The sequence below is a fragment of the Periophthalmus magnuspinnatus genome, chromosome 6, assembly GCF_009829125.3.
Source record: "Periophthalmus magnuspinnatus isolate fPerMag1 chromosome 6, fPerMag1.2.pri, whole genome shotgun sequence".
In the NCBI taxonomy this organism is placed as follows: Eukaryota; Metazoa; Chordata; class Actinopteri; order Gobiiformes; family Gobiidae; genus Periophthalmus; species Periophthalmus magnuspinnatus.
The window spans coordinates 19,318,430-19,334,455 of NC_047131.1; the positions used below are offsets into that span (position 1 = coordinate 19,318,430).

Genomic DNA, 16,026 nt, shown 5'->3' on the forward strand with positions numbered 1-16,026 from the left:
AGTGGAGAGTTTCAGGCATATGTCAAAGTCGCTTTACAATGATTATTTTTCTTAATTAACATTATTTATTCACTTCATTCTCTTTGCTGGTAAAATACAATTCTAGACTGACAGAAGCTACCACCAATTACTCACCCACACACCGTATTCATACCAGGCAATGTTGGGGAAGTGTCTTGCTCAAGGACACTGTAACATCTGATATTCTCAGCAATCTCCCATTCAAGTACTAACCAGGCCTAACCCTGCTTAGCTTCTGAGATCAAATGGGATTGGTTATCGAAAATGGGGTATGGTCTATATTTCATTTACTGAATTGCAGCTGTTTTTATTGCTCAAAAATATCTTGGAAAAACATGTATTCTTACATTGGCCAGGGTCTTGGCAACACAGATCTGATCTATAACCTACCCCGTGGCATCATCTCCTACTGTGGAACATTTCAAAAACAAAAATAACACCTTAAAGTGTAAATCTCATTTTAGTTTATAGTCGAGGAGCAGGCTTCTGACAGTTCTATGGTGTTTCGCCTCCTGCAAAGAGAGGACTGCATCTATAAAATGTCCTCCCCTTGGGTCTGGCTGCTGTTCAACACAATGTGTTCACACCCTCAGTCACGAGAAAGTGAGGCTTACTTCATCGCACGTGTCATTGCATCATGTAAAAGCATTAGCACACCTTACTCTAAAATATCAACTATTAATTTTCACGGTAAAGTGATTTTAGTGTTGTCATGATACTAAAATTTCTAAGAACTCTATTTTGATACTGAGTAATACAAAACAATGCAATTAATACCATTTTCAACATTAACTAGTTTCAATACTTTTTTTTTTTTTTTTTTTTCAATACTTTTGACAACCCTACTAAGTTTATTATTTATCCATCAACAAAAAAAAGATCACATTGTGCAAATGCTGCTTTAGCCTTGAAGGTGTTCCAGGTTTAGGCAAGATGGCACAGGTTCGCCCTCCTGGAGCTAACATGTCCAGTCATCATTCCACTCCACTGCACACTTATAGACATAGACAGTCTCTGGCTCTGCACAAAGTAAAACTCATGAGCAAACAAACGCTTGCACTTCTCCCCTGCCCCCCTCCCCCAGACCTGACTCAGCTCCTCAGCAGGCGTAGTATCAGATATAACCATAGACTCAATAAAGAAGTAGACTAAGTGAGTGTGACCTCACCCATAGCCTTTGGCAAATGAAGCTCATCGAGGCTAGGGGTCATGGGGGCAAATTTGGAGCAAAGTTCTATATTTGGAATTCTGACTGTGAGTGTCATAGCAACCAAAGAGCCAATCCGGAGTCAGGCTGTTGAAGGTAACTTGCACCTGCCTGCCTGCACCGCTGGTTTAGCAGGGAGTGGGTGTTTAGCAGCTCTGTCGCTCAACTTGTTGCTTATTGGTCTGTTATTAATGTTGGTATCTTAATTTATGGACACAATAGCAAAATAAAAACCTCAGAATCATGTAAAGTGGGTTAATGCGAACCTTTTAAGACCAAAATGACGAGTCTGCCAGCAACAGTTACAGAGAGAGAGGGAACGTTTTTTCAATAGAAAGTGAATTGGAGCCAGAGCTGATGGAGCCGGAAGTGTGCTCATGTTCACTTACTATTTAAAATATGGCAGCTAGCGGGTTAGCTATGTCCATTTATATATTACAGTCTATGGATATAACAGATGCATGGACTAGGATCGCTCCATCACATGCTGTGGTTGTCCCAGTGGGCTAAATTATTGCATTAGGGCCTCACGCTGGGCCCTCAAAGCACCCACTGTTCCCTCCTCCACAATACACACCCAGCCCATGCGTTGATAATTTGCCCTGAAAAATTGGCCCGGGACAAGCACCCAATTATGGTGAAGTTAGCACCCTCTTTCCCAGCAGTTGTGTCAGATAACTGCTCTAATAACCACTTGGATGGAGGGTTTTATACAGGCAATATTTCAAAGTAAGATATGCAGAGGTGGGTTTTACTTACATTTACCCAAGTAAATTTACTGTAGTAGCATTTAATAGGTCTATAATTGTACCTGTTTCCATAGTTTTCAGACATCATACATTTACTCCTACTTGAGCAGAACTGTTTGACTACTCATACTTAACCCTGACAAAAGGTTTATGTTTACAATATTGAACGATTTGAACATTCAGTATTGGTTATATAGGAACATTTTTGTTTTTTTGGTCCATCATTGGAACATACAAAATGAAATGCATTATTTTATGTTTTGTCGAATTACATGAACTGAATCCAATACTATGACAGTTACTCCTTCTACTTACTCTTACTTAAATACTTTTCATGGACCACAAATTTGTACTTTTACTTGAGTAATGTTATTTTGATGTAAACTTAAAAATATAAGAGTAAAATATTATAATATGACGTTAGACTGTAAACATGTGCAGTTTAATTTGAACTAATCTGACAGAGTAGCAGCTTGCACCAATGTGAGGTAAGGCACGGCGTACTTATCAGGTGATATTAAGTGAATTTAGATAGAAATGTACAAATTAGTTTGAATGTAGGCCCGCAGTGTGTGACTTTATCCCCCCGGGCAGCTAGCCAGATTGCCAGTGTATGCTTTACTTGTACTTTCTCTTTACCTAATTTACATTTTATATTAAAATTCACTTATCTAATGCAGTTCTAATTATAGGACATACATATGCTGCTAACTGTGTGGGAACATACTGGGAACTAAAAGTAGATAGGACAGGACATCTTACAGATGATCTTACTAGACTAATACCCGCAAAGAAATGTTTTGCTATTACCAGTGATTATAGGCATACCACATATTCTTCTTTCTTTATTATGGTGCATATGTTGTGTTTCTCTACCATTTAAGTGGGAATTCCATACATTTCTATGGAGGCTTAATGAAAACCCTTGCCACAAACATATATAAATTAGGTTGATTTGTGTACAATGTTTACTCTTTATATGCACCAAGAAGTCAACAATGCAGACTTTCACTGGATCACCAGGACAGCTCATTCTGTATAGAACGTATTTGCTGTTGAGATTGGCAGCCCTATGCAAAATCACACAACCAGAATGATTGGCTACTTCTGGAATGAGGTCAATACTATTGCACTGACTCAGCACCAGTTACACATGTACTGTAATTTGACTCTATAAAGTAGTGCCTATTACACTGTATTATATATCTGTTTTTTTAAATACAGATTGATATCAGTCTGGTCCCCACGTCCTCCGCTGTGTCTCAAGCCAAATCAAAGGTGATCATGCAAGATCTTTTTTTTTTTCAGTGACACATGTGAAACGAAGGTGCTCATTGGTCACCTATGATTTACAAATAAAGTTGCATTTATCTCACCCCAGAGTTTACTGCTTTGTGCATCGATTCTGCAGAAATACAGTGATTTTTTTTTCCAGTACGGATGTGTGTCCCTGATTCGCTAATTCACCCGTCAATCACACCCATTTGAAAATAGTGAGATTCACCGGTGACCAGATTCACATCTTCCTAACATATTGAAGAAGTGTGTCTAGATCCTAGACAACTGTAGTCCGCATGTATTACCAAATGTAAAAATATCTGCTTATGTCAATACACAAAAACATAATTGCATTTTCAGTTTCAAGTTCAGTCAAGCTTAAAAAAAACAACATATATATATTATATTTGATGTTGATCGGCCAGTATACTTCCACATTAATTGAAAGAAGTGCCAACAAGAAGTTCATTCATGAGCATCACCCAGTCATCGCAGAGAACCTGTTCAGTGAAAGAAATATAACTCCTCCAGGTTTAGGCTGATAGTAGAGTCCCTGCCTCTGCCCCAAATCAACCTCTGACCTTCAGCTAATTATCAAAACACCCTTGAATTAACCTTGACCTTCACTACACTATTGGTATTGTGCAAGTATACACACGTTTTCATGGTTTGTTCTCCATGATTCGATTAGACTAACTAGAATGCCACTGTTTGAAAAAGTTATTTTAGGGTCTATTTAAGTTTGTTGCATTGCAAGTAGGATCTTTTGCCAGAGAGAAATCTAATATTTTCCTAAGTTTGGTCACTTTTTATTTGCTAAAATGTAAAGACAAATATTGACTGATTTATGCAGTAAAACATGTTGGGTGAACTGAGGTTAAACTAATTACGGGTGTTTATCACATGTTCCTCCCACTAATTACCCCTTTTTAAACACAAAACTGTTGTGTTTGGCTGTTGTTGTGACCCATAATCCTTATCTTAAACTCACTTAGCTCCGTGTTGTAATTCAATGCTCTGTTCTGAAGATTTCTATCACTTTCTCTGCTCAGATGAAGTCAACATGAGAAGTGGTCACAGTCTGTGGGATTGGGGAGTTTGTATTGTTGTGGGGACTCCATGGTCCACTACCATTTCCCCTTGGACTGGAGGATTCTAGAGGCTCCTTTCCTTCCTCACCGACTCTGCTGACGAGAGTAGTTTGGAAGCTTATCGCCAGACATACAGGCAGATAGTATTTTTTTTTAAGTCAAATGAGGATAATTCCTGTTTACAGTGATGGCAAGGGGGAATTGTGTCAGGTATCTTTCCTTTGTTCTATGACTTCAAGATTCAAATCATTTTTTCAAAACATTTAAGCTCCAATTAAAAGTTGGCAAATACTGCAATTGCTCAAGTATTTCCTTTGCAACCAAAATATCCCCTTATTGTGGAGAAAAAAGACCTCTATAAAGCCGTTCTGAAATCCATGATGTACTTTTATTAGTTACACAATCGTTTTGTAACTTTGAACAGAATCTTTCTAACATAGATCATTATAGCATAAATCACAAATCTACTCTCAACCACAATTAGATCTTTTTTTTTTTCAACAAGCAAAACTGCAATAATCAATCATCAGTCTATTCATTTAGTTTACAAATACACATTAATTATATCGGTTGGTGAGAGATTTTTATAATGATCACTCTATTTCTTCTTTTCCAGACACAATTTACTTCCACTTTAATCAACAGACCAATTTTCAGAGCACACAGGAACAGAATGTCTTCCCAATAAAAGAAGGAGCCGTTTATGAAGCAGATTTAACTCTGGTCAGGGCTCGCTGCTGTACTCAGTCACACATGAACCCAAGAACAATGCTCTTTCAAAAACCAACTTGAGCTTTCATAACTCAAATCCACTGGTTTACGAAAGGCCACCATTACTTCTTCCTCACGCTGTGCTTATGGCTTAAACCGGGCTGAACATGGGCAGTTCTGTGACCGCCACCTCCAGCAGGGCCTTGCTCCCCTAACGCTAAGGTGCTTGCTAATTGCCATTTCCACATAGACACAGACACAACACACATGACTAGCTACGAGCGCTAACATGGCCAACCACTGTGCTCATGTGCCTGGATTATCAGTGAAAAAGAAGCAGCCAATTTAATCCCAAAATGGCGGCTGTGCTGAGGGGAAGGGAGGGGTCGTTTTTGGTAGAGAAGAAAGCACCCATGCATGCACCCACCCTGACCTCACCTCTGCACCAGACACCCACAGAAATTTTCCCCACCCGCGCAGCACAGAGGACCCCCAGACTAGAGCAGTAATAAATAGATTCTTTCTCTAACATGCCTAATCCCGCTAAACAGCAACAAATCCTATTAGGCCATGAATTATAAATCCTACTTCACCATCTCACCCATTCCTCCCAAGCCCCCCTCTCCCTTTATAACATACTCCTTGTGTTACATACAGAGAAATGGTAGGATATGGTAGGCTCTAATGCGGCAGACCCGGTGTATCACTATTAATTGTTACATCAAATTTGAACTTTAGCACAAAATGTCTGCACAATTCTTCAGACTTATTCGACTTTATTCCAGTCTATAAACACACTGTGGGATAAAAACACACAAAAACAACAGTTATTTCAAAGACTTCAGCACTTTTCGTATTATATAAGATTGGGGTCATCAAACTATTACTGACAGATCTAGACAGTAGCCAAAATTGTAATGTCAGCGTAATAATCCTATTACTCAAGTAGAAATACAAATTACTTCAAGTAGGAGTAAAAAAGTATTTGGGAAAAGTACAACAGTAGAGTGTTTGGTAGAGCGTTTGTCCTCTGATATGAAGATTAGCGGTTCAAATCCAACTCTTGATGTAAACAGCATTGATTGAGCTGTCAGACCCACTGACCCACACATTCATGGTGCAATTTCAGCTCACACAGATGAATGCTATGATTGTGACCTTGAGCAAGACACTTAACCCACCTCGCTCCCAGTGTCGGCGTACACTGGTGTTTGAATATGTGTGTGAATGGTTGAGTAGTTCCTTGATGTAAAGCGCTTTGAGTGCCTTGAAGTTGGAAAAGCACTATATAAAAATGTAAACCCTTTTCTGTTTTCTACTCAATTAAGATAACTTCAAGAGTAACTGTCAGGACATAACATCTGATTTATAATTTGAGGATAATGTATTTAGAAAGACAAAACATAAAAAAAAATTGACACAATGTGGTATTTTTAAAAGACTAAATCATATCAGATAATTTAATATTGTCAACATAAAGCTTTTGTCACTTGTAGAGTTACTCACAGTTGGAAGAATAACCACAACTTTTACTTCAATAAAAATATTACTCAAGTAGGAGTAAAAGTATACTACCTCTGCTCAGATCAACACGGCCAATTCCATTTTCCACCTATATATCATTTTATGTTGAGTTATGTACTCTGTTGACCAAATGATGTTACAGTAGTTAAACTTTGAAATATCATGCTGTTTTTCTAGATACTATCAATAAAACACACAGAGCCACGCCTTGTTTCGAACATTAAGGCTCAGTGAAGTTGCACCAAGTTGGTCCATTACCGAGTAGTCCTATTCCGGTTTAGTTACTCATAATACTTGGGTTGTGTTTGAAAGATTACCTGGTCTAGACATGCCTACATTGTTATTCTAACCACTTTTTTCTCTTGCTCTTCTTGGCATGACTTGCAAATGCTAACCACAGTGTCTAGTTTCAAAAATAGTTAATGTACATTAGTGAAGTGTGAAGTCTGCAATCCCCTTTCCTGTGGTGTATGAGATTGTTGTATGAAGTTTATATAACTTTAAGCTCAGGTTTGAAACAGTTTTTGGGTTGTAGCTTACTCAGAGTATTTTGTATTTTGATTAATTAATTCATACATCTTTAAGTAATCTTGTGTTCTACTGCATTTGAGAGTTTTGTTTGCACCTGCAACCTATCCCAGCCCACAGTTCTGTGTTTTTTTTCCAATTGTCAGAAAAAATTGAACTTCAGGTCACACACGTATAGGGTTAAAAATACTCTTGAGCTGTAAATGAAAGAAACACTGCTTGGATGTCACTGGACCACTTTATTTTAGATCGATACTGCAGTTAGGGCTTGGTGATATGGTAGTAAAAATCTAATTGTGCTCTTTACCTTGTGACAATGTGCTTTTTTGGTGAATTTTTCATGTCATAGCTCTTTGCTTCAAACGCAGACACATACCCCACCCGCTCTTCCTATTTGTCAGCCGTCACCATGTTTTGAGTGACAGGTGAATTTAACCAATCACAGTGATATGTAATCTCTGAGGAGCTGCAGGTGGCTTTAGTTGTGTTTTGACGTCGTATTTAATGCTATAAACTACACAAATAGTGATAAAATTCGATATAGTGATCTTGGCTCTAGAAATGGATGATATTTTTGGCATATGTCTCACTTATAATTGCAGTTTATGATGCACAGAATGTAAAACTTTGATCTACGTGTGTGATATTAACAAATACCAGGAGCTTGCAAAGTTTTCATTGGGTACAAAAATATCTATATATCTAAAAATAAACTATTTTAGCAAGTAGTCAAAAATTGTGGTACTTCAAATTAAGTACTGAAGTAGAAGTACAAAATAGTGGTCCAAGAAGTAAAAAAAAATCTGTGCAAACTACTATTCTGTTAAGAGTAACATAAAGAGTAGGTATCCTGATTTATAATTTGAAGTTAATGTAATTTCAAGGACAAAACAAAACACAAAATCTGGTATTTTCAAAGGATAGACACAAAATGAGATGAATCAAAAAATTATATCTGAAGGAGAGGTGCCAGAAACTGTTCAAATCCTTTCATATTTTTAACATAAAGTTTTTGTCACTCATAGACTTACTCACAGTGGGAAGGGTAAGTAACCATACTGTTATTTCAATACAAATATTACTCAAGTAGGAGTAAAAGTATGCTGCTAGAAAAGTACAATGTAACTAAGTACTACCCACCTCTAGCAATACATCTTTGACATTGACTATTTTCAGGGCCGCTCTAGTGTTGTTGCAGCCACACACATAAATCAGTGAAGCCTCTCTGCTCCCTCTGTGTCATCAGCTACTAATGCACTGGCCTTTTATGTGGCTTTGCTCCACTATTGTCTCCACTCAGCCTTAGTCCTGATGAGACTCTATTTGAACTGGAAACGAGAAACAGAGCCAATCAGAACAAGCCACACCAGGGGAATGTATATCAGGTAGTAATTATTAACCAGCTGTGTATTGTTATAGCCTCACTATATTTGATCAATATAGTGAGTCTGTAGGGTGTAGGTGTTAAAGGGTGGTTTGAATGTAGTTTGACTTATTTAAAACCTACTAAGCATTGTTTGCATATAATAGAATAAAGTTTTAGAAGATTCTATGGCCCCAGAAGAGACCCAGCTGCACATGTCTTGTTTCTAGTGGTAGGGAAAATGAAATCACCTGGAGAAGGCCTGTGGAGATACAGAGAGAATGTCACACACTCTCACACCGCCCGGGAGTCGAACTCATAACATGCTTGCTGTGAGGCAAGAGAGAGCGACAATTTCTTAACAGTTTTAACCAGCAAAAGCAGAAGCTGTGGTTAAAATTGAAAAAAAAAAAGTAGTAAAAATAAGTGCTTTTAATAAGTAGTAAAAGCTGTAGCGTGGCAATAGTTACATAATAGATACATTATTAGAACATAATTATAGCAGTATATTGGTTGAGTTGAAATTATAGACTGTATATAATAATGGACATAGCTAACCTGCTAGCTGCCATGCTCTAAATATGAAGTGAGCATGGGCAGGCTTCTGGCCTCATCGACTCTGGCTTCAAATCACTTTCTATTGAAAAACTGTTGCCCCTCTCTCCGTAACTGCTGCTGTCAGGCTCGTCATTTTGGTCTTATAATGTTCATATTAACCCTCTCTACATGATCCTGATGTTGTTATTTAACTATTGTGTCCATAAATCAAGATATTAATATTAATCAATAACGTTGATAACAGATAAATCTTCCCGGTAGCATTAGCAACAGATTTGATTGACAGCATTGCTAAGCTCCTGCAGCCCGCTAAACCAGCAGTGTGGGCGGGAAGGGGCGTTGCCTTCAACAGCCTCGCTCCGGATTGGCTCTTTGATTGCTATGATACTCACAGTCAGATTTCCAAATATGGAACTTGGCTCCAAATCCGCCCCGTAACCGCTAGCCTCGATCAGCTTCATTTGACTGGAACCGAATGCTATTGGTGACATCACACTCCACTTATTTTTGTAGTCCGTGCTTGAATTCTAGGATAAGCATTATTTGTAGATAGTGGGAGTAGAGCAAGTATACTGAGGTGCTTTTTACCAATTTTTTTAGCCTCAGCAATTTAGTCCCTCCTATGACTTCGATGCTGAACCATAACAGAGACACAACTGCATACAGACCCTCTTAAAAATGGTTAATAACACTGAGAAACACAGCTACACGGTGCTTACTTTGATTCCATAAAATTGCAATAGAATGAAAACATTGTAGGCCATAAACACATTACTAGAGAATCATTGGCCCAAAGTAAAGTAATCAAATGTGCACTATTTTTATGATGTCCCTTTATTGCAAATACACCAAGTCATCGCCATAACTCTCATCTCATTATGTTGTCCATGACTTCAAAAACATCCATGTCGCAGAAGCTTGTGGAGCGCCACCAGCCCTAATCCAACCTCAGCGCTTTAATTATCCCAGTATAATTAAATAAACAAAATATACACTGCGGTTTTGGAGGCTTAATGATTGCATACTCCTTACAAACAAGATTTACTGTCTCCCAGAGCTTAACACCGGCTTTATGTCCTGAAACATTTCTTTAATCTCCTTCTATTTTCATTTAGGCACGAGAGAATCCACATGGGAGCACTTTGGGGAAGCCATTCATTTGAAAGAATGATTGAGTGGGAAAGTTGTATCTTAAGCAGCATGCCCTTACGATTCCTACCATGACACCCGCTGGCATGCCATCACTTTTAGATCAAACATGACTGGAAGAATGCAGCGGTCTTATCCCTTCAAGATATGATAAAAGGATGTCTGTTTTTGAGCAGAAGGACCAAAGCACTATAGGCACAAGGCTTATCTTTGGTGTAGGCTACTGCCGGCTCGCTGGTAGTCCCACCACAGTGCATTCATGTCTGAGGACGCTTTCACCTCTGGGTTATTACCAAACGCCATGGAAGCACAGGAAATTGAAAGATGCCCCTTCAAAATAAGAGCGGGCAGTGGGCATGTTATTGACAATGTTGTCTTTATGTCATTTAATAGAGACTGCTAGTTCATTTCAGACAGCAATCAATATTTTTATAATTTATGTGCAGGACATTTGAAATCTTATATTTTGATTTAAACAACTTTGAAACAGGTCTTCAAAACAGATAATCAAAACAAAGTGCCACACTGCCGGTCCATGCTGGAAGCCTCATCTATGAATTGCTGCAGTTCATGATCACAAGCATTGGGTTTATTTTTAATCTGTGCCAAAACGGCTTTGTAACACCGCTGATGTATTACTGTGTAAGAAAAAACTAAATCAGGGAACAAAGTGAGTACAGAGCAGTGAGCGTGTATGGGGTTTTAGAGCAATGGTGTCTTGAATGTAGAAAAATAAAGATCACTCAAACATGCATGAATGACTCTAAATACTACTTCAAGTTGGTAAACGGGAAGAGAAAACTATTGGTTAAAAGCCAAGTCAGTTTTGTATAATATGACTCCTTTAATAATTGTTTTGTGTATATTGTATATAGTGACTTAAAATGTATCATGATAATTTTCTGTCTTCTCTACTCCATCATCTACATAGTATTCTCCTTTTTCGTAGCAATTGAAGTATCAGTAGTTGTAACCATAGTAGTAGTTAGTAGTAGTAGTAATAGTGATAGCAACAGTAGTCGTTGTAGTTGTTGTAGTATCAGAACATAAACAACTTCTACTTATTAATCTGTACATTATTAAATACTGTTGTTATTAATTCAGTACTTTTGGTAACTCAGTGCTCTGAAGCTTTTGGAATGAAAAAGGATATTTAAAGATCCTTTGTATAAAATGTGCGTCAGTGGGAGAATTGCCACTGACCACCCCAAAGTGAACATCCTAAAATGAAAGACCTTATTAAGCACTTGAGAGGAGGCAGCGAGGCTAAATCTGTCACTTGTTTTAATAGCCTTAACATGACTTCAGATGGTGACCTCATGAAGAATAGTTTGTCTGTTCAGGAACCTGGTGGTGGGCTTAATCCTGTCTTACATACGTACAAAAGAGCCCTCCCCACTTTAAGTCACAGGGCTGTGGGAAGTGGGTGTGTGACATTTACAGATTCAAGAAGAAGAGATTTCAGAACCCACACTTTGGTCAGATGAAGGATAACAAACAGAGGGCTGGGTACCTTTCCATTGAACCTTTGTTTTTTTTGGGGGGGGGGTTTGGTACCGAAACACCAACAATACCTAGTGTTTGATACTTTTACATTAACAACTAAACAAGAACAACTCGGGTTGTACAGAACTAAACTAGGATTAAAACTATAAGGAGAAGATGGGATGGAGGGTTGGTTCAGAGCTGGTTTCGGGCTGGTGCCGGTGCTGGTTCTGTGCTGGGTCAGCTCGGTTTTCCACCAAATAAAGACTAGTGTTTGTTGTCAAAGCAACACACTGTTTATTAGCCAGTAGTTAGCATTGATTGTTTTTTTCTGAACTGCCCCCTCTACTTTTTGCTGTATTCCTGCTTAAACTGACTTTGTTTTGCCTTCTCCATTACTGTCCAGCACCAGGGGTAAAAGTAAACCAGCATTTGAAATATAAAATCCTCTTGTTTATATGGTTCTTATCCAACAAAGTCTCTGAATGGATAAAATTGTTTGTCAGTGGTGGTAGTTGCTTTCTTATGGTTCTCATCCCAAAAATGTAGACATATAAGCATTCAGTCTATTTTTTCCCCCACAAATAACTGCTTTTACAACAGACCTTCTTAGATTTAAAGGCGTTTTCCTCAATTAAATATATCAAATTCAGGTAAAGGCACTTCAATATAGAAAGCGGCAATATGTATAAACCCAAAACCAGTGTGCGTTTGAAGTGCAGCCTCAACAAAGAGATGTAAGAATCCCATTGCTGTACTTTCTGCTCGCCAAATGTTTAATGGAACCAAAAGGCGGGGGCTTGTGTTAGACTAAATCTCTCCCGTGTTATTCTTGTGTGAACATATGTGGTGTCAGGAAGTTCTACAACCATCAAAAACCACACTCCTTTTTTGCTTCCTACATATGTTTTCGTTCCCAATTATGTCCAAACCTCAGTAGTAGTTGAAAAAATACATCCTTTCTCCTTGCACTATGGTGTACGTGGCTAACTGCACTTGTTTTGTATTGTTTGTATGTGTTTCCTCCTATACACAGACCAGTGGCTTTCATGTGCAAGTTTTATGGTCCCCCATGTTAGTGCATTGTCTGTGTAGGTCTTTTGTTGCCCCTCAGACTAATTAAGACTTCAGAGCGACTTGTTGACTCCATGGACTTTTGCGAGGAGAGGGAGGGGCAGCGTAGTCCGGGTTTAAGTCCGAGTTACTAAAGCCTGGTTTGAGTCAAGTCCAAGTTGAACCATTAGCATATGAAGGAAGAGTGCAAGTTCGTGTTTAGTTCAGTTTTTTGAGTTGTATCGTGTCAATATACTTATCAGAGCCAACTATTTATTGTGAGTTTTTGTTTTAATATCTCCTTAGCTTTGTAACATATTTAGGATTTCATGCATTTTGTCGAGGCCAAACTCTAATTGTACTTTTAACTCCTTCAAATAATTTTATTTTGACAGTTAAAAACATTAAAATTTACATAATTTGTTGTTTCTATTATTTTTAAGACTATTTTTTATTGTCTTAAATATCCAGCAGAGGCCAATATTTAGTTTGGGCCGACCAGCTGTCTAAAGAATACACATAAAGCTTTATTTGAGCACTTAAGTACACAGAAGACACTGCACAAAATGTGATACAGTGCCATTTTGTTCAGTTTCTAATAAAATAAGGTTATAAATGAATTGTCAGAGAATCATATTGTATCATCTTGGCCTCTTTAAACCTACTGTCTTCTTATTTTAAAATTAACTGAAGACTCTTATTAAAAGTTCCCCTAACATCACCATGAATGCGTGTCTGGTTATTCATTTCAGGGGTGCAACTTTTTTTAAATTTTCCACCGATTAAATTTGAGCCGTCCTTTTCCTTATAGCATTAGGGGCTCCATTGCTTAACTATATACAATGTGCTGATGTTACAGTACGCAGCATATCACATAGCCCATTAAAACCTTGTTTCAGTACTTTTCTATGCATCAAAACTTGTAAGTCTTTTGTACTGAAACCCAACATTGGTCTTGTCATACTACAGTTCCAGTTTTATAGCAGTAACTGTTGTTCCAGTGGCTGCGGCTCTCGTCTTTCACTCCACAGCATTGGGCTTGTACACAGTGTTGACACAGATGTGCAGCTTGGAGCCAGGGGACTTGTGTTTTGGGACTCAAATCAATGCAATCGGTGTCTGGTTGTCCTCTCAGTTACTACACAGAACCAGATGCAGTTAGAATTGTGAAAATGAGACTATTCACTGTAGTAAACATGCTACTGCCACAAGGATATCTTTTTACAATTTCACAAATATTGATTTTGAATGTAATGGCAGCAAATGTTTTGCCTGAATCTATTCCAGCCCACTGTACCCAATTTTGACGGTCTTAAAAACATAAAAAAACAGAACTAGTTCCTTTTAAAGCGTGCACCGCTCAAAAATGCATTCCTAATATCCTAAATACTCACAGCAATGAGTTTATAAGTGCTTTTCACAACTTTCAGAGGCCAGAGCACTGTTTTGCTGACTGTAACGCTAACAACAACTAGCATGCTAACAGTGTACTTCCTGGTTCACTAATGATAAAAAGGCTTATAATTAGATGCAGAAAGCACACAGCGGTTTCATTTTGTGCAAAACAATTTTTTATTTATTACATGAGTTTAAATAAATACCTCTTTTTTAACCATTACAATTTTAATTTCATGTTATATAATACTTCTTTTTTTTTTTTTTTGCCATCTTTCCTCCAGGTTGTCCCATGCCCAGCGGTCAGCAGTCAAAGTCCTTCGCCGTATGCAGTACTTTGTGGCCAGGAGGAAATTTCAGGTGAGAAAAGCGTTGAAAGGTCAAAAAGAACTGACTAGCTGCTAAACAGAGACAGACATGTTTTGAGCTAGTTACACAGGAAGAGAGCGGGGGGATGTTTTTGGGGGGGGTGGGGGATGGGAGGAGGCACATCAGCTGTGTTTTGCTGTTCATGCTATTGTGTGTGTATAGTGTACATATTTGTGTGAAAATGCCTGTAACTTGCACCTGCATGTCTTCTCAGTCTCCGTTTAGTGCTGCTAGTATCATGGGATCTCGGTTTTACTGGTCTCTTGGGCCCTAGTAGGAATTCATTACATGCAAACTACACACACATACACACACATACACACACACTCGAACAATAAAAATAGACACATGGACTCGAGCTTGGCAGAAGTTAGCAAACTGAAAAATATTGACAATTTAAGTTGAGTTTTCATCCACAGATTAAAGGTTCACTATGTAACTTTTCTGGTAGGAGGTTGAGATGTTATTGCTTTGCTTTTATCTATCTTTCATTTACACAATGTCTCCATGGAGATAGACTCATTTAATATCATACTGTTGAACATTCCGGGCAAAGCAATGGAAATAGCAGACCCTCCCCCAGAAAAGTTACATAGTGCATCTTTTAGTAAGCATATACATTTCACAACAAATAACAATAGTTTGAATTTGAATTTTGCAGCAACAATATATTAACCGCTAATAAAAAGTTTGGAAAAATGTTAACATTCATTTAAACATTTGGACGAAATATAGACATGTTTTATTAATAGTTTAGTTTTGTTTATGTTTCTGCAGAGTCCCTTTTGGGATTCCACTTCAAAATATAATCATGTTTGAGATGTAATTTCATGCCAGTCTATTTTCCAAAATGCTTTCTATATTCTTACACTCTTCCAAGCCCCGGGCGTGTTTTCAATTATAGTCCATAAGTGAAGTCAGCTGTGGAGGCTATGTTATGTATACCTAAGATACCCCTAAAGAGTTCAACAGGTTCACGACCACGCTGCTTGTATCACCCACACTCTAAACAAAGCTGTGAAAAGACCTTAACACGATTGCTTTCTCTAGACCATGCTCTTGTCACTATTCACTCCCTCACGCACGCACACACACACACACACACACACACACATATAGCAGGGTTAACAATGAACCCTTTGCACCCTAAAGGGGGGTTGGGTGGGCCGGGGATGTTTTGGGGGGGCTAGCCAACAGTGGCGCAGTCTGACAATGGCTTTTGTGTTTGTGTTTTGTGTGTGTTTTTGTGTGCGGACTGGCAGCAAGCGCGGAAGCCCTACGATGTGAGGGATGTGATCGAGCAGTATTCCCAGGGCCACCTAAACATGATGGTCCGCATCAAGGAGCTGCAGAGAAGGTGCATGGCTCTCAAGTTTCACCACCGTTTTTGACAAATATATTGAATAAAAAGGGTTAAATTACTGCAGGGTACATAATTAGAATTGTTGACTTGAACAGACAGCTTTTCCCCCCAAAAGAAAGTATTTATCTTGTTCCCTTTGGTTTCACTTGGATTTTCAGGGATCAAAACAAATTAACATTGGT

At 38.3% G+C, this 16,026-nt stretch overlaps 1 protein-coding gene across 1 annotated transcript in view; it reads left to right on the top strand.

Annotated features, from left to right (window-relative positions):
* kcnq1.2 (potassium voltage-gated channel, KQT-like subfamily, member 1.2) overlaps window positions 1-16,026 on the top strand; it is a 170,077-nt gene that overhangs the window by 81,885 nt on the left and 72,166 nt on the right. The window contains exons 14-15 of the mRNA XM_055222387.1: window positions 14,397-14,472; window positions 15,744-15,838. Coding sequence (XP_055078362.1) covers window positions 14,397-14,472; window positions 15,744-15,838 — 171 coding nt within the window. The remainder of the gene's footprint in view (window positions 1-14,396; window positions 14,473-15,743; window positions 15,839-16,026) is intronic.